Source organism: Labrus mixtus, chromosome 13 (genome assembly GCF_963584025.1).
Source record: "Labrus mixtus chromosome 13, fLabMix1.1, whole genome shotgun sequence".
Taxonomy (NCBI): Eukaryota; Metazoa; Chordata; class Actinopteri; order Labriformes; family Labridae; genus Labrus; species Labrus mixtus.
In genome coordinates, this window is record NC_083624.1 from 13727919 (window position 1) to 13751145 (window position 23227).

The 23227-nt window shown below is 39.3% G+C and overlaps 1 protein-coding gene across 2 annotated transcripts in view; it reads left to right on the plus strand.

Annotated features, from left to right (window-relative positions):
• Positions 1–23227, plus strand: part of ramp1 (receptor activity modifying protein 1) — a 65270-nt gene that overhangs the window by 18553 nt on the left and 23490 nt on the right. Inside the window, exon 2 of one of the 2 annotated variants that reach the window (XM_061053810.1) lies at positions 22502–22637. In XM_061053810.1, the coding sequence (XP_060909793.1) occupies positions 22502–22637 (136 nt within the window). Of the gene's footprint in view, positions 1–22498; positions 22638–23227 lie in introns of both variants that reach the window. The other variant, XM_061053809.1, reaches the window with a different exon arrangement.

Genomic DNA, 23227 nt, shown 5'->3' on the forward strand with positions numbered 1-23227 from the left:
TTCCATCCCTTCTGTGTCAGTTCAATATTCTTCCTGTGGTCTGACATGTGTTTTCCTCGTGGCTGTTTGTCCTGGTGGATTTTTTTGTTGGACTTTTTGCCCTTTGTTAAAGTAAATTGGGTCCCACTCATTGTTTTGCCATAACATTTCAAGGAATTCCATTTCAGCTCTCAGATCTCTTTGATTGTCCTGTTGGTAGACTTCTTTTCAGCCAGCGAGAGGCTGACTACTAAATTATGACACACAATTACAAAACAGATGTAGCATGAGACAACATGTTAGAGGAAAAAAAAAAGAAGAATTAAAACACATAAAAAGAGACACGAGCAAAAGGACACCAAGCCCTCACTCACTGCCTGTCGCTGCGTGCACATACGCCCTGTGGTTGGACTTTTGAAGCTCAAAGTAGTATTTAGTGGGGTTTTTTGTCCCCAATCTCTTACAATTAAAACAGATACAAGCATATGTTGATGGCCACTTTGAATTTGGAGACTGACTAATGAGAATAAATATTTTAAATGTGATATGAAACGATCTCTCAGATGGAGGAATGAAAACCACCACTGTATCTGAACAGGATCATCCAATAATATCACAATTCATCTTGATTTCTTGAATGATTTCCTGACAGTAAGTTCCTGCAAACAGAACTTTAAATAATTGAATCAACCATTGCATAAGCCGGCTACTGGAAGCTTTGCATGAACAGATTACAGGTTTATTACAGGAACATCTGATGACATTTTGAAGTCAATGATGTCCGGAGCAAAGGTTGAAAAGCCAAATACACACTCAGAATAGGAAAGCAGGAGCAACATCACATGTTGAATATGAAATTTAGTTGCACTGGGAACTAGCATGAGAGCATGGTTGAGTTATTGCAGGGTGTATGACAGCCACTTACTTCAGCTAGTATACATTATGCAGATGAGTCCTGCACTCTGCGAGCATCATGTTCATTGTCTAATTTTTATCTCACAATATTCATTGAAATGACACACGCTAATAACTTAATACTCCCCAATTTCTCTCTCTTTCACACTGTTTCACAATCAGTTTCACCATCAGTTTCACCATCCGTTTCATCGTCTCCCCTTGTGTTCTTCTTCCATTTCGCTTAAGTAGTGCATTTGCAAATATGCCAGTGTTATTTCTCCGTCCAAATGATTGTTAATACCTTGCAGACACACAAGTCATTTCGTTGTCTCTCTTATCCGCTTGTCCTTTCTTGGCTGAAAATGTGGCTTTACAAAATGTGCAGAGGGAAAAGACAGATCTCAGCTGCTTGTGGCAACCGCTGTGACCTTTTTGCTGGCTCGCAAATGCTGCTGGCACGGTCGCAGAACTGGCTCAGGATTTCTTCTCTGATGGGATTACAAAAAAAAGAGGGAGAACAACGTTGTAGTGTTTATCATTTCACATATAGGGATTTTAAGAAAGATTTAAATAGTTACTACAAAAGAGAACTACAGTGTGAACATTTAGATAGTAAATCTCTGGCTTGTGTTAAATTAATCAAACATCAAAAAGTAAAACTAACATCCTTTGATGCTTAGAGACTGAAATTTCACCCAAATCATGTTGGAATTTGAACCCACACAACCTCTTTCTTCTTGTCTGGGTCACTGCTGTGTTCACAGTTACATGGACGAATCAACAAGAGGCAGAGGATTTATGCCTCTATTTGGTTTTAGGGCAGAAACCGGAGAAGAGAGAATTCAGCGGAGAGGTTTCTGTGTCTTTCTCACGTGGACTAGTATGGTTTACTGCCTCTGTAGGCAACTAAAGCTCACAGCAGGGAGCTTATACTACCTTAAATCAAAAGGTCAACACACAATTTTCTTTAAGTTTATTTCAATTTCTAATGTAGCTCAATTAAGTGTTTTTGGAGTCTGATTATGGACAACTTCAAGCGAATAAGCTTTTCCATGTGATTCATTTATTGAAGTAATACATTTTTTGATGCGCTGTAACTCTGCTTCGTGTCTGACTAATACCTGAAAACTTGAGAACCACATCATGATTTATATCGACCAGTTGTGCTGCAGCCTGCAGAAACAGGTTTAATACAGAATGGGATGTGAGATGACCGCAGAGCGGTGACACCCAGATTTAGAATTGAGTATTGACTCAATATGTTATATGCTTTATTATACAATACCCTTCTGGCAACAACAAAAAAGATGAAAAAACAATTTGGTGTAGTGGGTGTTGGGATCAGACTGTGTTTCATGAGCATTAACGATCAGTTGAATTGTGAGAAATAAATTTTCAAACAGTAGGCATTGGCAAAACAAGGTACAAATAAAGTACAAACAGCAGCAGCAGCAGCAGCAACTTTTTAATTTCTCTCACACTGTGGGCCACTTAACAAGTCCTCCACTGCAGTGTTTGGGGATAGTGGTTTGGTTTTGGCAGCTCCAGGCGGTGCTGTGATATGACTCAGACAAACATCAGCCCCCCCAAAAGTCCCTCTCACCCAAAACATTTCGAATCAGCCCATGAACTGAGCATGGCTGCTTTCCATCAGCTAGTCTAACGCTCTAATCCCTAAACCAACACTGATACAGATTTCAGCCAGCAGCAGGCTGCGGGCTGCAGCACACCAAAGGGAAAAAAGTGACTGAGGTATGCTTGTTGAACTCCGGGAGGTTTATGACTGTTTGATCCTTGGCTCGTTATTTTTTATATTGAATCAAAACTCATCACTAAAAATGTTCACAGCGTGCATCAGTGGTGGTGGTATTCATAACTTTAGGTCCTGTAAAATCTGGAATACAGTTACATCTAAGTAGGGGTGTAAAGATAAACTGATCCATGTTAGCACTCGACCTGAATGAATCGATCTGCTGAGCCCTAGATCTGAAAAAAAAAAGGACCAATAACCGGTCGATGGTCAGTTTTTTTAAAATTTGATTGAAGGTTTGAACGGGTTCTCTGAGGCTTTGCTTCCTCTCACTGTGTTTAGCATCTTTAATCCCACAGAACTAATAGTTTGACCTTTTACTTCTCACAACGTCCGGACTCTCCGCAGCAGTTTACAGTTCTCCACCTCAGAAAATGAAATTAAAAAGTAGAAGAGCATCTTTAAAAAAGTCTGCCCCTCATTACGCTTTGCTGAAAAGCGATTGAATGCATCCACACAAAGACAATCCTCAACTGTTGAGATTCTCTAGTGTATTGCAAAAAGTAATAAACACTGTTTTTTTTTTAAATGACACACTGGCTATAATTTCTGTCACAGTTCTATAAAGTGAAAAAATTACTGTGGAATAAATTAGCCTTCAGTTAGTATCGGATAGGATTGAATCATTTCGCAGTGAAAAGTTTTCTATATCTCAAAGTTAATGCAGCCCTAGAGAATCCAATCAGATCATGGGTCTTATAAAGGATGGATGCAATGGTCTATTTTGAGGGTCTCACAGAGGGAAAAGGGTTTACAAGGTTTAAAGTGTCATCCTGCGTAAAGATTCCCTTGCGTTCAGTGAGGTCCACAATCTGCAGTTTCTGCACAACTTTGGAGCTCCTTATAGTACCATCTGTTTTTGTCATGAAGGGCACAGTAGATCAGCTGTCAGCCTACAGTAACATACAGATGATACAGTTGTGGAGTTCAGAAATTCAAATAAAGAGGGCAGCAAGACATTTTCATACTTTCTAAAGCATGGATCACACATGCTGCTCAAGGGGAGTGTTTTTTTGTGAATTTTATCTTCTCAACTTGCTGTTATTTGGGTTACATTACCATTAATTGAAAGAATGAATGTCTTTGCATCAAACATATACATAGAAGATTGATTCCTTCAGCTAAAGTTATTCTAACCAGCAGCACCCTACAACTGAAACAGCAGGTACGATTCAAGAAAAAAACAAAACAACATGGCTAACAGAAAGAAAAATATCCTTGGCAGCTTTAGTCATTTCGAGTAGAAACCAAAATTCTGGCAGTGGTTGGCCAGGAGGAAGTTCATTTCTTTTTTTGTCTCTCTCACTCTAAATTTACCTGACAGCGCTGTAGCCTTTCTCCTCACCTGGCACGACCAGCCCTCTGCTCGCTCTCATCAAACATGCTCTGACACACTCTCTGTCTGCAGACCTGTGTGTGACTGCGTGTGAGACTGCTCATAACAGCCAATCAAACTTTAGATGCATGTGTACTTGTATTTTAAGACCAGCTTCTATTGTTGTTTTGGCTGTTTTTGACTCTTTGTCTTGTCCTGTTTTGTTGTCAACTTCTCACACTTTCTACCATTGACATGCACACATGTATTGTACAAACCATGGCATGCACAAACCTGGGGAATTACTGGAATCAGACCAGCTGCGATAACTGCAGTGGCATCTCCCTGCAACTTCTGCATGTTTTAATGCAAAGTGAAAGATTTCTAGTTTTAACATTTTATGTTTCTTTACATTATTATCAAAATTATTATCTTACTGATCAGTTGTTATTCAATGATTTGGGCTCACTCTGAGTGACCTGTAGATGACATTTTGTTTCTCATCCCCAGGTGATATTATGCAGCCGTTAATTTATAAAGCTAAGGAGGTAGTCGAATAATGTTAAATTTCACATCACTTCATCACAAATATTTGTCGCATTGGTTGAGTTCTGTCTCCGTTAACTCATCAGGCTGTTGTTGTGACTGATGTCTAATATGTGAAATATAATCAACATTAAGATGAACTGATTAAGTTTCCTCCGTCAGTAGGGGCAGGTGTCTAAATAAAATGTTTTTGAATCCATTGCTGCTGTCACAGTCAGCAGGCAGAAACGCTCATGAGTCTGTGATTACTCTCAGACTTTAGCTGTTTATGAATCAATTTTATGTCAGCTCAAATGTGACCACCATTATCCTGAATGTGTCCTAGTTCACCCATTCAGTGTGACCAGCTGTGTTAGCTCAGTCTGTACATGATTTCAACTTCTGTCACTTGTAATAGTTCAGGATGCATCCGTTTTTAATCCACTGAAAACCACATGGGTTTCATTTTTAACATTGAAGCCATTTCAGGTCAATAAAGAAAGTGAGGTGAAAAACAACAGGGAGCCATTTAGACCTCTTGGCTGGTTTTTTCTTCTTATCAACACATTTAAAGCAGCAGCACACTCACCTAACTGTATGTGGGCTTTTTCTTTTATAACGCTGCAAAACCACTTGCATCTAAATGTAAACTGTTACTTGGAGTCCTTACTCCATCAAATCTGAACAAAAGGACTTGATTAAGATATTTAAAAAATAACAAGATTGGCTTATCCATCTGATTTTTTTTATTATCCTGTTATCATCTATGACTCAGAGGTAGAGCGGCTTGTCCTCGGTAGATTGATGGTTCAATCTCCAGCCTCCACGGGCAAAATGTTGGGCCATCACAGTCCAAAACCAGATCTTTAAAAGATTGTCCAAGCCCATTATTCAAAAACATATTCATGTGGTGTTCTAATGATTGTAGTTGTGATGGCCACAGCTGAACAGAACATGACGGTGTAAAATCGGCCACTTTCCAGGTGTGCAGAAATACCACCTGTTGTGTCTTTTAAAAAGAAAAATCTGTTTTGTTTCTTCTTTTAGTGTATAAATGTTAAGGAGAAATATTACCTCATACTGCAACCTCCTTTATATAGACAGAGCTTATGACAAACTGAAAAGACCTGTACTACATTTAAAAAGAAGAGGATGTAGGGTGCTAGAGGGGTGTGCAGATGTTATAAGTATGAAGAGTATAGTGCAAAATGTTAATGCAAAGATTTATGTTATTATGATGTTAGATTTGGATGCTTAGCTTGTATGGTAACTGCATCATTGTGATCATTGTGTGGTGTGTTAGTTCAGGTGTGTTTGTGGTGGTCTTTGCCTTGTTAATGAGCCCTGTTACAGAAAGGAGGAGAATTTCTGTACATGCTAAGATAAGATTAGCAGAATGTAAATACACCGTTTGTACAACTTGTGCATCACAGCTGGTTAGACTACCTGTTATCTGTCATCTGGTGTGTGCGTGTGTGTGTGTGTGTATAGATAACACACACAGCAGCGGTGTTACAGCCCATGTTGTGTGTCTTTTCATATGTTAATTGTCAGGGCAGACCTCTATCTGTGCTGAAAGCCCCGCTCACTATAATGATGAGCTGCTGATGGATGGGACTCAACTTGACAATGATCGATGTTGAAGGCACACACACAAACGCCACCTCTTCAGTATATGTCACAGTGTACAGTGTGTGTGTGTGTGTGTGTGTGTGTGTGGGGGTGGACAGGGATGTGTAGTGTGTGTTTCTGTGTGTAGTGGATGTCAGGGCAGTCTTGGTGTGTCATTTGCATTGAGTGATAAATGTGAGCTGTCTGTTAAAGGTACATACACAGGTTGGTTTCAGTCGTTATCCGACCAATTAACAAGTGTTACAAACCTGTGTGTCTGCGTGCTTTCATTGAGTTTCAATTAATGGGATGGCATGGACACTGAGTGTCTATAAACCCCCCTTTTTATTGCAGTGTCAAAGGAACACTGATTTAGGTTTGCTGTAAATAAATGATCTAACTGATCCCAAGTGTAAAGAGCAAGTCATGGATTTGGGGTTATTTTTTGACAGACTCAGTGACTCTACTGCCAAGTGCTCTTCTCAGCTTAAAAACATTAAAACTATATTTGGGTTGCAGTGGGACAAGAAAGCCAAAGGGGGCTGGGCATATTATGAATCCAGAAAAGTCAACTTTAGATTCACAGAGTGCAAAGTTTTCAAAGTCAAAGAACACATTTACAGTGGCTTGATTAAATGTCTTGGGTGTATCAGATACTGTAGCTGTCAGATGTCAGATGTCAGAAGAGGCTTTAGTAACAGACTGAAATCCACTTTAAGTCTGATGTTGTGAAAGTGTAAGTGCATCTGTCTCTTAAGAGGTAGACCTATGTGAGCTTCTCTCTCTTAAGTGTATCTACATTAGTGAGCAGTCTATGGATGTAGACTCTACAAGTCTATCCCCTGTGATATGGATAGATGTTAATAGCCAGCTGAGCTGTTGTTGTTACTAACTGCAAAAAGAAAAGAAGGTCACTTGTCTCTAATTATTTGTTTCTTTCGTATTTTTTCATTGGTAGTACCAAACAGCCTTAAATTGACGGCTGGACTGGTTACCATAGATGGCGGACGTGTTATCACATTTGTAATCAATGCAACAGAGACACTCAAACCATTTATCTTAAATACAGTGTTCTGAATCATATCTTAGTTGTATCCATACGCGTGCAACATGGAGGATTTCTTTAGAGCCTTGAGAATGTTCTGCAGGTGTTTTGTTTCAGGCTGCTTTATACCCAGACATGCAGCCTTACAGGCGACACCCAGGGTGGGAAAGATTCCAATAAGGCACTTTCCTCCAGCTGCTTCTCCTGCTCTTACTCATCTGTCATAACCGCAGGAAACCCTAATGACTGAATCCGTGCTTTTATCAATTCAGATCTTAACACGTCTACAGGGACATCCCGCTGCACAGAGAGATTTGTCAAAGCAATTACACTGCAGCAGCCTCTCTTTCTCTCTGTCTCTTTTTCTCTCTCTCTCTCTTGCTCTCTCTCTCTCGCTCTTCCTACAGTCTTTATTAAATACCAAATCCATTACAAATGCAATCAAAGTGGCTTTGCATTTGGATAGCTTAAAGTCCCCAGAGCCTTATCTTTGTGATAAAAATCTCATTTATTTCAGATCATATTGGAATAAAGGGAACTATGCAACCATTGATCAGGCTTATTGCCTGATCTTTTACAGGGCATAAAATATTGCTTGATAAGTCCAACAGGGCGGGATAATTTAAGTAAGGAAAGATTAAGTCGTAATAGAAATAAACTTTTGTTTTAGCACTTCTCAAACTGCAGTGATTACTCCATATAAATCCAGCCACAGGGATTGGTTTAATCGCAATTAAGTGGGATGATAATCAAGACACTTTGTTATTATTCTAGGTCTGTTAATTTCTCTTTTGTTTCTCCTGACTGTTCCTCTGCTTCATATTAATTTACTCACTCGGAAACGTCAGGAATAAGACCAAAAGATTAAGAAATGCGGCACAATATTTGCTGTTTAAGGCTAAAGACAAACTAGTTTATACTGGGACTGTTCGCTCAGAGGGGAATTTGTTATGTTGCCCAATTTTTAATGCAACATTACAGTGAGACTTTTTCAGCACAGTTTCCTATCATGTCAGTCTGCAAGACTGAAACCAGGGATAAAAATCATCTTGTCTAACTCTGTTATAATCAATCAATCCATCTTTATTTGTAAAGGGCCTTTTCATATCAAATGTTATCTCAATAAACTTCACAAAACGCAGGTAAAATACCTTCCTCTTTGTTATATTATCTTCAAAGACCCAACATTAATCTGAGCAGTAAGCAGCATTTAGCAAAGTTACAGTGACAAGGAAAAACGTTCTTTAAGAGGTAGAAACCCCGAGCAAAACTGTTGTTGACTGAAAATAATGTTGGAGGGAACTGATAAATGGACAGTGAGGAATATTTAGAGGTTTGAGGTATTTTAGCCTCTTTAGGCTAAACAACAAACATTTATTTACCCCAAAATAAAAAGCAAAGCTTGAAAAACCGCAAATGTCGGCTATGGTGATTAGAAACAGACTCCACACTTTAGAAGCTTCTGTGTGTTTGTGTGTCTCCTCACATCCTAAGCCCAACCAGGTCACTCCGGGCTGTATTCAGAGTCAGTATCTTAGTTGTGCTGCCACCTTCAAGAGGCAGTGACACATTGCAGTGAAGTGTGCCTATAGGACTTTAATAACAACACTAAGACTACCTGGGGGGCAGAGTGGCTTGTTAAGCTTCATAGCCATCTCAAGTCACTGCGTAACAGATAGAGCATCATGTGTGTTTTCGTGTGGGTGTGTGTGTGCGCTTTAGTGGGTGGCAATAAAGTTAGAAAAGCATCAAGGGGATAAAGTGTTAATTTCTTTCTGTGAGGTAAATCTTTCCTCCACATCTCTCTCTCTCTCCCTCTCTAAGTGAAATCCACCCCCTGGGTCTCCGTCTGTCTGATTAGGACTACAGACAGCACAGCTGAAGGAAATAATTAATGTGTGTGTGTGAGTTTGAGTGACAGTGCAGAGGTAAAACTGTAATACGATACAATGACAGTAGCTGATGCACTGCTGCTGGCATTCCTGTTTGCTAATTCACAATGAGTGAGAAGCTCAAGTCCTGCTGGCTGTGTTGTTGTCGGAGCCGTGTTTACAACAGGCCTGTCACTGATGGTATGTGGAATCCTCTACAGGTCGAGGTTGTCAGTCACAGTGCCTATTCTCTAAACAGCGCCAATGCAGTTCAGTATTTTCAGCTCTCACCATTTTCGACAGCTGGTTTTTGTCGCTGCACTCCCAGTTGAAAATAGTTCAACTTTTGGAACACTGCCAGGCTTATCAATGCCACCTCTCCGTCACTGACCAATCAAATCAAAAAGGGGCCGGACTTCCCATATCAACTTTGCCAAAAACACAGAGGGCAGGCCTTAGCACCCAGATTCCTTTGTTTGTTTTTCTCTTTTGAGCGTACAATTTCAAGGTTGACAACTTGTTCTAATGCCAGGACAAATGTGTTCCCATGTGTTTTCATGATAAAATTTCCTTGAATGAAACATTTGTTAAAGGTGCACTATAGACTTTTGGTAGAGAAATGTGAAAGTTGGAGAAATTAACAGATTCTGTGGTATATGTTTATAACTCTAAACACAAACTGTCCTCAGAGGAAAATCTAGTCCCAGTAACATTGTTTGAAGATAAAATGATACACGAGAAGTTATGGTGGGGGGCCCCCCAACAGAGAAACTGTACCTGGTAGCTTTTAAGCTCTAAACAGTGTTTCACAGACCCATATTTTCCTTTGAATACATTTTGTGTATTCACTTCAGAAAATATAGCTAAGAATTTATTCACTTCTCCAAATTTCAAATTTCACTACCAAATCTCCATAGCGCCCCTTTAAGCATACAGAGCCATTTAAAACAAACTTAACATTCAAGGGAAGGGAAGCGTAAGTGCAGCATGTCGACTTGGGTAACCTAGCAACATAATATACTGTTAGAAGTGCTCTGCAATTGAGATTGCTTCCAGCGCAAAAAGAAAAAGAATGCGGTTAGTGGACACAGGCCCTGAGACTCTTTCAATTAGCGTTGTGGTTCGGCGACTTTTCTGAAAAGTTAAAAAAAAGACTTGGATATTTATATCACGGCTGCATTATCCAGAAGTCTAAAGGCTCAATTTAGAACCCACATTGGTTAAATTTACATAAAAAATATGCACCACTTAAGGAAATATGTAGTGTGGATGCTAATTGTCACTTTGTTGTGTGTCACTTCTGATTTGGAGCCAAAGAAATAAACTCTTTGTAAGGGAGACACGGTTGTGGTGTCTTTGTTTTCCACACTCTAGTCTCAAAGATCAAAACTTTCAGACACTTTCTTTAAGCACATGTTCAGATTTTTGGATGTGCAAGTCTGCAAAGTGCTTCTCTTTAGATAGCTTGAACTGCCGGCAGATTGCAAGGAGTACTGGAGAGGGGAAAAAGAGAGGCTTCTTCAGAGGACAATGATTCTGAGCGTACATGCCACAAGTGAAGAATCCCCATTTTCCATAGAGATTCAAAGGTACATCACGTTCGGCTGATTTATGTCGCTCTGCTGCACTGAGAGACCAGAGGGAACACTGTGAAAGAACCAAAGAAAAGAGAAAATATATTACAACAGAGAATATCTTGTCCCTATCAGAGAAAAAACAAGAGAGATCAAACAAGGTCAATGATAAAGTGCTGAGGTAATTATTGTTATAGTTCATAAGTCAGTTGGATACATTGATGTCTTCAAATGAGGACGGAAACAGAAATAGACTCCAAGTAATTCAACAGTTCCCTTTTATGTTTTATTTTTGATTGTTTTTTACAACATACAATTTTACAAGTGATTTGAGTTTCAATCATTTTAGTTAGAGAACAATGACAAATGCAATTAGAAAAATAACTATGGTACCATACTTCATTAAAGGAAGGGTTGGTCATTTTCCTCCAGATAAACTTTTTTTTAAGATTTCTGTTGAATTTGTCTTTAGGTCCTGACAGAAATTAATAACTCATGTGCTCTGAAAAAGGAACGAAGAAAATCAGTCATCTGTAGCAGTTGTAAGCCTGTAAAAACATCAACCAATGTCTGCCACGAGGTACCAATCTGATGAGCCAATCACGCCTTGCTCGTACTCAAGACCTTGCGAGCACCAGCCAACACTCAAAGCGCTTCACCGATGCAATGAAGGATTTATAAGTTTACTTACCGCTGAATGAGACATGAGACGACGTAGTTTCTACACAATGCAAGCGATGAGCTGAGGTCCGCTTCTGGAGCAACGGCGCTCGTGTATTAAAGTAAGAGGCGTGGCTTATGAGGGAGCACAGAGTGGAGGGGGTGGGTGTAGATGGAGCACTGAGGGAGTGCTACTTTCAAAATCATGCTAGTTTTCAAAAATTACCAACCCTGTCTTTAATGTACGCTACATTCAAATCAACCCTTTTTTTGAATAATGTTCTAGCAGAGGTCTCTAAATAAAGGTTTGAAGACAGATTGGGGCCATCATTTCAAGAGACATCACCTTTTTAAGGTTTTACTGTAACAACTGACCGACCTTTTATTTAAATGGTATGTTTTTCCCCCCATAGTTTTTATTCTAATAACACATTCTATGTTTAGTTTCCATTGTTAACCCCAATTCACACATACACCGTGTGCGCTGCGGTCCGTCAGCGCCGCGCACTACGTTGTACTTAGCTGCCATTCTAGTCAATCATTGTGTTCACACAGGGCGCGCTGCGGTCCGTCTCCGGAGCGTGCCACCAACGGCACTACGCTCTGCTCCGTTTCAAATACGCAGACAGTCTATTTTCGCCGGAGTACGCTGCAGTCACGTGTCAAGCTGGACAGAATATGACAGCCCGGACAGGAAGTCAGACAAGGAAACGCACAGAGCATCTGGTCAATTTCAAAATAAAACACAATATACGGACTCGCGATCGTATTTTTCATCACTTTATCAACATTACGTCAAAACAGGAACCGAATTAACAACAATTCATCATCAGAAAGACAAAGCGACATGTTGTTTGCATGTTTTTTCTCTTTATTCCCGCGGGATCTTGTAATTCTCCTGTGATGTGTCATGGGTGCGCTCCGCTGCGCTGACGTCCCAGAAACGGATCCAGTGTGAATGGGCGCAAGCAGTCCGGCGGAGCAAAACCGTGGCGCGCACGGAGTATGTGTGAATTGGGGGTTAGCGTCTGGCCAGGTTTCAGAATAGGCTCCCTAAAAAGTATCAAATAAAACAATAAAGGGGAAGAGGAAAAAGACATAATTAGGGTGCAAACAACACCTAATGATGAAACATGCCAAAAAATAAAATGCTAAATCTACACATTGAAATAACATAACAATATTGGAGCAAGGAGGTAAGGTGTAAAGAACATGAACCATGTAGGACAGCTAAGAAGCAGCATTTGGCAAATATAAAAAAATACATGAAACATGTAGGACAGAGTGATCTTTATATCATACTAAACATTTGTTAAGCACTGCCTATCTGGGAAATTATACAGTAAATTATTCTGCTGCACGCCCCATAGAACTCTGATATACTGCTCTATACTGGACACCAAAATGTCATTTTTAAAAATCATTAATGAAATCGTTTTTTTGAAGCAGAGACAGAACCAAGAGAGGAGGACAGATGATTATTCCCTTGAGTTTGCCGGCATGCTGTCTCATCTGCATCTCATCTTGAAGAAGAGGCTGCTCCACATGAATAGCACGAGGGGCTTCAAGACATGCAGTACACTGGGTACAAGAAGGAAAAGAGGGAAGAACGAGTTGCTCAAATGTAACGCTCGTATAAAATGATTGTAAATTGCTTAAATAGGCAGTAGCTGATCACAAAGAATTTAACAGTGACATCTTCCAATGCATAAAATGAGAACACTATCTGCTTTCCTGCCGCACCAAGTGGAAAGTTAAATCACCCAAAGTGCTGGAAAGATTTTCTCAAACTTTTCTGAGTGTGAACATCAAATAGACCAAGTTTGTACTTGAGGAAGTGAAATGTGTGGGTTTTTAAAATATGCATAAGACCTGTGTAACTTGACAGAAGCTGAATTGAGCTGTCAAAGAGGTGGGAAGAGAAAAACACAAGTCTCTTTTTCATATACACCCTGAATTTAGATGATTCATTACTCAAAAAAAAAAAAGGAGTTTAAGTTAAAGAAGTGGGTGGTTTGATGTTCGACTGTGTGACAAGATGGTGACGGTCTAAAATAATTCTGTTCAGGGGTAGAGATGAAGATTTCCTCCTCTGTGAGAAATCAGTGAGAAAATGACGACAGTGTGAGAGAGAACAGCAGAAGAGTAGGATGGAGGTTCATTGGAACATCAGATCTGGCTGCCTAATTAGTTTTAGCCTTTGACTGAAAACATCTGCCTTCCTCATGCCGGTTTGGCACTTGCAAACTGGAAGGAGTCATATAGTCTGCAATGTGTGAACAGTTTCAGGGGGTTGGATCGTCGACGGCTGAACAGACTGCCACTGCTCTTCAACTGTCTGTCCTCTTGTGTATCTGATGCCAGAACAGCTGCTACACACCAATCACACATAGATTGTATCATTAATGGTGCAGTTTTGTCACCATTAAGAGCATTTACTACTTGAGCTTAATTGCATTTTTTAACTACGTAGGTCATTTTATAGCTATGGCCATATAGTTTCGATCTATTATGATGACACTGTACTGGTATGTCAAATATTTGGGCAAAATCCTGACAATGAAAACAGAGCAAGTAATATGTGAGACACCAAATAGGTTGAAAACAAGACAAAAGTTTCACGATTTCTTTCATTTTGCGGGTAAATAATGTATTATAATGGGGTAGACGTGAATCAGGAAGTTCCAGGGTAGCAAATTCCTTGCACTATGCTTGTAACAACACTAGCATGACAAGTGCTTAAGCTAGCAAGTTAATCACCAGCTGACCATTTTAGCTTTGTAAGCTTCTGTAACAATGTCCATTCAAAACATTGGTGAGAGCTCTCTCCCCAACGGCCCCTCCTCCTTTGAGTCACATCAGTTCACGTTTCTGGTCGGGGAGCTTTTTAGACGGGGTTGAATCAATATAGGCCTACTGAGAATTGATTCAGATAAAACCTGTTGGTGCCTGGCAAACCGAGTTGCGTCTTAAACCGTCATGTCATGCCTTAAAACCTCCTACCTTCTCTGGTCAAAACAAAAAACAGACCATGCCGTACCGATTTTAATTTTTTATTCAGTTGACATCTTACATTTTGCTCCTTTAAGTTAAGAGATGCTACATGAGTTTCTTCGCATTTATTCTGTCCGTGATGCTACAGTTGGTTCATTGGTCAACATGTTTTTGTTGTAACTATTGAGTTCGGTTGTTTCTCTAGGTGTAAAACAATCTGTTGTGAGACATTTTAAGAATAATTCTCTAATCGTTATTTAATAAAAAAGGGAGGGCTTAGCCCTGTTAGCCCATAAGCCTGAGAATTATACTTTTTAGAGTTCTTATTTGTTAAATGTCTCAGTTATATTTGAGTAGAAGTTTACTGATAAAATAGTTTTTGTGTCATTTTACTTCAATGTAGTTGGGCTGAGTCCTCCTTCCAAAAATATTTCTTGCCAGAGCTCATAGAGGACATAGATGATGGAAGTCCTTTGCTGAGCCAAATAAAACATTGAAGGGACGTAAAACAATTATTTGTAACATTTTGAAAGTCAGATTTTGTTCAAAAGCATTCATCATAGATTCATCCATTTATTGACAGTTATATGCCTGGCTCTGGTAGCTCCGCTCAACAGATGCTCCCGTGGTTAGCCGAGCAGCACTACGTGTTGTTAGAGGGAGAAGGTTGCAAAATCAGTGCAAATGCAATGCTTAGTAGTGTGTACAGTAGCAGGAAGAGTGAGAAGGAAGTTTTTTAAAACTGCTTTGTTTAAGCAATAGGCTGTGATTTTTGTATGAGATATGATCTTTCAATCAGCATGACTTCCATCTCCTGCACGAACTTATGGAACGCTTCATTTAATAAAGGTGATGTTAAAATGCATTTTATGATTATTGTCAGTCACCTAGCAAAGCTATCATAATAATTGACAGACACCGTCTGCTATTCTGCTGTCACCCCCTAACCTTGCAGGCTTTAACTTTAAATCAAGTCTCCCCTTTACACCTCAATGCTTCAAATGAATCCCTCTGACCTTTTATTGCTGATTGTGAGCTGTCCCCTCGGACTCACCGGCTGACGCAGGAGCTCGGCCTCTGACAGACACCAGAGAAATCTGAAGGAGGATTTGAGTGATTGTGTTCTTGGGGAATCACGGTGGAACTGGAAACCTAAGCGTAAGGAGTGGTACAGTTTAAGGGAATTTGAAGTAAGACGTGCTTATTATCTGCACTTTACTATGCATGCTGCTGTTATATTTAGCTAATTGAAGCTCAGTGTGGAACCCTCAGTATAATTATATCACATTTTTAATCTGTGGCCTATTTTATTAGAGGTGTTGGAGTTCATTGCACAGAAGCTGTGTGATATATTCAGCAGGTAAATTCAAAACTGAAGATTGGAAAGGGATTGGAAAGGGCGACTGTTGGTGTATATATGTAAAATAACTCAGCATCCTCTTTTGTAACCGTTTTGTCCTTATGTACTTGTTTCCTGTCATAGAGGATTTAACGGCCTCTCGCAGAAGCCAGGACTAAAACTTTTCAAAAACACCCCCAATCTGCATCATCAAGCCATCATCAAGCAGTGACATGAAAGAAGCGTTTTTCTCTTAGGAGCTTGTTTATGCTGCCAACTCCTGCTGCTGTGTGTGTTCCTGAACGATGCTGCCGAGAAACACTTAAAAGTTCACAAAAAAAACCTCCTAATTTATATGAATTGGACGAGACAGTAAAGTAATATATTTGTATTCATACTTTTCTGTCATTGATGTTGGTTATGTCTGGATTATATATACTCAGAGGAATAAAAACATTTTTTTAAGTTTTCCCAGCTGTGTCTGTAATTTCCATATCTGATGAAGAAATTAAGGTTAAAATAATTCAAAACTTCACAAAAATGTTTTTAATGAGTAATCTAATGCTGATCAGCTTTGTGAATTGTGATGATTTTGATCTGAAATTCATTGCTTTATTTTAAGTTTCAATTTCACATTAATTTAATTCCTTATAGACCAAGCTGCAAAACAAATTGTCAAAGTTCACGGAGTACCTCAGCCGCCATCAGAGGAGAATAAAAACAAATGTGTAACATTTTTTTCTTGAAAGGAACTGACCCATGAGCTAAAATTAAAATCTCAATTTACAATTTTAATTTTTCTAATCAATCAGTTGTTTCTTCAATTATTAACTGTAAATGACAGACATTACTAAAAACAATTCATTTTATTAATACCATTAAGCTGAAGCAAACTGAATTTCCTTTTGAGGATTAATAGGGTAACCAGAATTTCTCTTTAAGTGTTAACCTTTCAAATTAAGTTTCAAAGTGCACTTTGGGGGTGCCGGATAGTTTACAGAGATTATGTCGCACGCTGCAAATTTTGAGGCTATTGTCCTCTTCACAGCGGCCGTGGGTTCTAATCCCACCTCGGCCCTTTGCTGCATGTCATCCCTCACTTTCTCCTCCCAACATTTCCTGTTTCTCTTCAGCTGTCATCTCTAATAAAGGTAAAATGCCCCAAAAGATATCTTTAAAAAATGTGCACTATGCAGTTAGGGTACAGCAAGAGTACAGATGAAGCAGAGCAACTTCAACAAAATACTTGTGACAAGACTGCCCCAGGTATCAGCCACTCTGTAGGAATTAAACTGGGGGAGGGGGGTGTGAACAACGTGAAGGGAGGGATGGAGTAAATTGAAGAGAAAATCTCAATTTAATTGATTTCATTTTATTTAAATTTTTCCACAAACCCTATTTATTAATAAAATCGAGTTATTGTCCTGTCCTACTTCTACATAATTCTATTAGTATTCATTGATGGAGAGTCAGTGTTCAAGAATACAAAAAAAGTTAAATACAACGGAGTCAAAAGTGCGCTGTGAGGTGTCATTCAATTGTGCTGAGTCATCTTCATTCAGACCTTCATTTGGTCTGACTGTAACCTGCTGCACGGCAGTTTCATCATTGTCTCTGTAATCACTATTGTTTCTAAAATCTGTTACTTTTAGTTCTGAGAATCTCAACAAGTAACACATCAAAAGTTGTTTAGCAAGATTTTAAAATATGTTGAAATGTATGAGCATAAATGTCCCTAATAGTTGAGTATGGACAGTTAAGTCTTGTGGCATTCAACATGGGAGTTTTTGTAAGATTTGAGTGTTGGCTGGAAGGTGTCTGGAGTCACATCACAATCTGCACATAAACACACAGAACGCACCGCACACAGTAAATACAAACACCTGGAAGCTGCTTCTTTCCTTCATCTTTCCTCTGACATATTGTTATTTATCAATAAGCTGATTAAAAAAGCTGGCTCTGTGATTGGCATTAGCCCAGACTCACTTGAGATCACTGTTCATAAGAGAATGAGGACCAAACTAAAAACTGTTTTGATCTTTGAAGGCAATCCTCTACATGGTGTTTTTAACGGACTCCGAAGCTCCTTCAGTGAGCGATTAGTGATGCCAAAATGTTCCACTGAACGTCTCAGGAGGTCCTTTGTTCCTGTACGATATTTTAGTGAACATTTTTAGTTGTGTTTCTGACTCATGGCTGTACATGATTATTCAAATGGTTTCAGTGGTGTTTGTTATGTATTTACTTGTTGTGTACTGTGATGTACTGTCGATATTGTTTGTTGTGTGTATGAATTGACCAGGTGACGAATGAGTTTCCCCGCTGGGGATCAATAAAGTTTTCTAATCTAATCTAATCTATTTCCTGCCAGAATAAACAAATGAAAAGAGTCCACACAGAGAAATTGTCTCAGAAATTAGATACTTCTATACAACTCTCTGCCTAGCTCTAGGGGCTCTTGTAGTTTTCTTCATGATTTTTTTTTTGCTTTTGGATGATGATGATGATGATGATGAGGCAGATACATAAACAGAAAGTCACATTCTGTCTCTCTTGCATTCAAACACACACTCATTTAAACTTAGACAACACACAAACACTTGTGTAGTACACAGAACTCCCTGCAGCTATTTGCTTGATAGAGACAGCAGTGCATTCTGGGGGGAAAGCCCCAAAGAAAGCAGGTCAAAGGTCATCCCTGGTCTGCTTACAAACACTTTTGACGGCAAGTATATCCTCTTGTTCTTGTATATGTAACCAGACAAATTGACTAAGAGACTGTTTGTATTTACTGATGTAGTTTTAGCTCATGGGCCAAGTCAGGTTAAGTCAAGTCAAGTTCATTTAACCCAGTGTGACAAACTCAAAAGTGTCTCCTTGGGCGTAACTCCAAATCACAAAACCTGTTGAAAGAAGTCAGGCCCTGTGAGAGGATGTTTGGAAACAAGAGCTTCACCCATTGGTCAGAAGGTTTCATGTGACAAATTAGAAACATAATATAATTATGACATCATATTCTTCAAAGAGTGTAATGTAAGAATGAAAACAGTTCTATGAATATGTCAAGTAGTAGTTCAAATCCAAAGCCAGTGTGAGAGGAAGGGTCTTAGACGGGGTCTTCATGAGCATTTTATCAAATCCAACTCTAATATTAAATCTCTTAGAACTTGTATTTCTGATATATGAAGTTAGAAAAAGTCAAAGCACTTAATGTAGCATCCTCTGCCATCAGTGTGTGAATGTGGCATATTTTGAAAGAGCTTTGAGTGTTCAGAAATCATTATCTTCATTATCTAATCATAGTCCATTTACCGTCATGATTTACCGTCTTGAATCACATCATTTCTTAGAGACGGGGCTCTTCGAGGATAAGGGTTTAGGGACACATCTCTGACAGCACACAGCCCCAGAGTTAAAGTCAGGTTGAAAGGTGTCCACACTGCATTATTTGTAGTTTCAGCTCCTGACTGATACATAGGAAAAAAAATCATGACCTTTCCTTCCAGTGTGGTATTGATTTGACAAGAACAGAAATTTTTAAGAGAAGGGAGAAGATAAGTCATGTTTAGGGGTTAAAGAACAATCCATCACAGATGCTTTGGAATAAGTCATTATAATCTTTTGCAAAGTTACAGGAGGAAAGATAAGATAAGATAATAATGTTTCCATCTGGCTTCAGTAAGATAAGGGTGCAGTCTTTACACTATCAGGGTCCACAAATATCTCCTGCTCTAAACGTACTGATCTGTTATGTTTGGGTTTGAAGACAACATCATGGGAAGCCTCTGGCGCTGATGCGTCTATCCTCCCATGTCTTGCTCTGGCAGCCCATATTTATTAAAAACAGTCAGATAAGACTACTGGAGAAGTCAGAGTAAATATTAAGGACGTAAAACAGCGCTCTGCACCCAATAAGGAAACTTCCAGTTAAAAGACTTTATATCTACCCTGCAGATTGTTCATCTTTAAGAAAACATTTGCAAAATGATTTGAATCTTGGGAATCATTTATGAGAAATTCAACTTCCAAATAAAGGGGGCAGCCCTGGTGTGAATCCCACCTTTGGCTTCCAACATCTCTCTCTCTATCTCTCTCTCTCTGTAAATATGGAATAAAAAGCCATTTAATTAACCTGTATATTGTTGATTTGTCATAATGGATATCAAGTAAAATAAGTGTTAACCTTGTGATCACTGAGCTACATCACTGAATACAATCTTCACACACTCTTTGTTTTTTTCTCTACACATTGATGCCTTGATTATAAGGTGCACGGACTGTTGCTGGTGTGTAACTGTTGCCTTGTGTTCCTTCGGCTTTCTGACAGCCAACATGCAAGCAACGGATCTAAAATTAGCCAAGTTCAGTTTATCACCCCATGGTTTCATTGTTACAATATGCAGAGCTGACGGGTTGAAGATCAGAAAACTGAGGATGTCGTCCTGGTGAAAGGGGCCAAAGATCATATAATACCATATTGAGTGTTTCAAGTCAATCAACAACAAACTGTTACGACAGTGAAGTTGAACAACACAATGTCAGACGGAAATTCTTGACATGAAATTGAATCTGCAGTGAAATAAACAGCCCCTCCCTCAGTTTCTGTCACTTGGTCTTTTAAAAACACACGGCCTTGATCTTGATCTCTGATGGCAGGGTTTCATCAGAGCTCTGCAGATAAACCTTTTCATCCGCTCTGCTCAGGTCATGACTCAGGTCTCTCTTAGGAATGTAAACAAGTTGTTTGTGTTTTTTGAACCCTTCATTTTATACAGTTTCCTTCCACCATGGTAAAATTGAGACATTGATTTGGTAAATGGTGAATGGACTTGAGCTTGTATAGTGCTACTTTCTCTTCTGACTACTCAAAGAGCTTTTACACTACCTACAGAAGGTCACACCTACACATTCATACCCATACACTCACTGATGGCAGGGCCTGCTGTATAAAGCGTCCATCAGTTTGTAATGCATTCATAACCGTCTTTACAAAGGACACATCTTACATGTGGCCGCAGGAGCTGGGGATCAAACCCCCGACCTTCTGGTTGAGAGACGACCAACTCCCCCATGCTCCACTCTGCACTGCAACACACAGGCTTAAACATAGACACATACAGTTGCACACATTACAACACTGATGTTATTGTTTCTGAATGAGCTAAAAATGTCCAAAGAGAAACAGAGATAGAGAAGTTTGAGACGATCAAAAAGAAGGAATAAAGATGAAACCAAACCTTTTGTATCTTAATGAGAAACAGCATATTGTAAATACAAACAGAGAGGGCGGGAGAAAGAGAAATAGTGAGGAATCTTTGAAAATGCTTTATATATTGTATTTTAATCTCTTAAATTTACTTTCACCATGTGTGTTTTTGTTGAAGAAGATGTCATTGTAAAAATGTTTGTTTTGGGAGAAAGCTGTTGGAAAGTAATGTATTTTTAGTTTTGGACATATGGCTGTGTGAAATGTGAACCATGATTATGATTTTTTGTTAATTTTATATTTAGTATTTTGAGTAAGTGAGGCTCCCTGATGAAATGAAAAGTCTATTTACTATGAGTTAGAGAAGGTCTTAAAGTTGTGTCTGATATGAAGGTGGCTGTGTTGTCCCTGGTAGTGTGACAGCTCAGAGTTTGACTGAGCTCCTCAGAAACGCTGGTCATTTTGGTGTTCTTCCTGCAGTTCTCTGTCATTCAAAAGAAGCAACCCTCTTAAGCTCAAGTTGAAACTCAATCCATTTGTATGTACTTACATTTATGTGTTTAACAAATGTTATCTCAAGACACTTTACAAAAAGAGCTGATCTGGACCATACAGTACTCATTGTTATATTATCTACAAAGACCCAACAAGAGCACAGCACCAAGAAACATTTAGCAAAGTTACAGTGGCAAGAAAAAAAACTTCCTTTTAACAGGCAGAAATGTCCAGCAGAACCAGACTCATATTGAACATCCGTCTGCCCCAACTGTGTTTGGCTTGGATAGCCCATTGAGGGAGATACAGAAAGAAAAAGTAACAACATCAATGAATGAAACAGATTTGTCACTACAATGGATAATGGTAAAAGTATGGGTAGCATTAGGAGAAACAACAACGTATGATATAGACAGATCGTTCTGATATAAATATCAGTAAATGTAATGGCAATGGATTGGGGTGAACTGATGATGTAAATTCTTGCAGTTGAAGTCAAGCAGCTCTAAGGTGAATGTAATTATATGTATGCATACGGTTTATGTAAATACTGTAAAAAAAAATGTTTAAATGAATTATCTGTTACATAATAGTATATATTTCATATGCATTTTTGCACTACTAACAACTGCCCTTTTATCTTATTTAGCTCCCCTTAATGGCAGTCATGGAACAAGATTTTTGATTATTAAGTATTAGATCCACTTTGTGAGCCAAAAAATGAAACATCCTTATTTTGTTAATGTATTAAAAAACAGTGAGCGATCCAGAGAAATAACTAGATCACAGTATTCATTAAATTAATATGCTACATGCTATACAGTGATGTCATTTTCTGGTACATTGGCAAAGAATTTCAAACATCAACCGTTTGTTTTGCTCAGGGAATTTGTTTTGGAGGCTCTTGTTCGGCAATGTTACCCTCACATTGTGGGTAGCAGATGGTGTTTTAGTGTCAAGTCCCACAGATGGGGAAACATCTTTTTACAATAAGAGATGGCAAAATTTAAGGTCATAGCTGCTTTTAAATTTAAGTAGTTTCCTGTACTTTCACCCCATCATAGCCTTTGACTAGGCCATAGAGGGAAACACACACGCCCAGCTCATACACACACACAATGAAAACAGAAACAAATGTGTTACTAATCTACACTTCTCTTTCCTTCCTTTCTCTCAGCAGTGTCTCAGTGTGTGTCAGTACTCAGCTGTGGACCCCACTACGAATATGCCATCGAGGAGTTCTGCCTGGCAAAATTCAAACTGGACATGCAGGAGCTGGACCAGAGACACTGGTGCAGCTGGGAGGACACAGTCGAGTGAGTTGGGTGGAAGTCAGATCTCTGTGTATTTTAGTTGTCTCATACACATGTCTGGTATACACAAACAGTCGATAACCCTCTCACTCTCTTGCACACAAACTCCACTGATCAAGAGCTCAACCAGCAACCTAAATTGCAAAAAAAGTATTCCCTGGCAGCTGGAGGGCCGCAGCTATTTCCTGCCAATGTTTCCGTCGCTCATATCTCTGGCGATAGGAGGGGGGAAACACATGAACAGGCTGCTGTTGCCACAGTGCTTTCAAATGTTGTCTGACAGTGTGCGAAGTTGCAATCAAGAAAGCCCTGAAGTTGAGGAAACAGCTCTTGGTTCTGCTCTCACTGTGCGGAGTGTATGCAGTCGTTGGAACAAAATATCAAACATGCCAGAAAATCAACCTTCTGGTTCGGGAGCAGCAGATTGGGCCGTGATCATCCGTAATCGCTCCCTGTACACTGCATGACTAAATATGCGTGATTGGGCTGAAATACGGCCCACCTTAAAAATCAGTTGTGTGACTCGAAAATCACAGGCACACCTCATTCTACTTAATGAGAGGCTCTGCTGAAGCAATCCCTTGGCAAGCTAT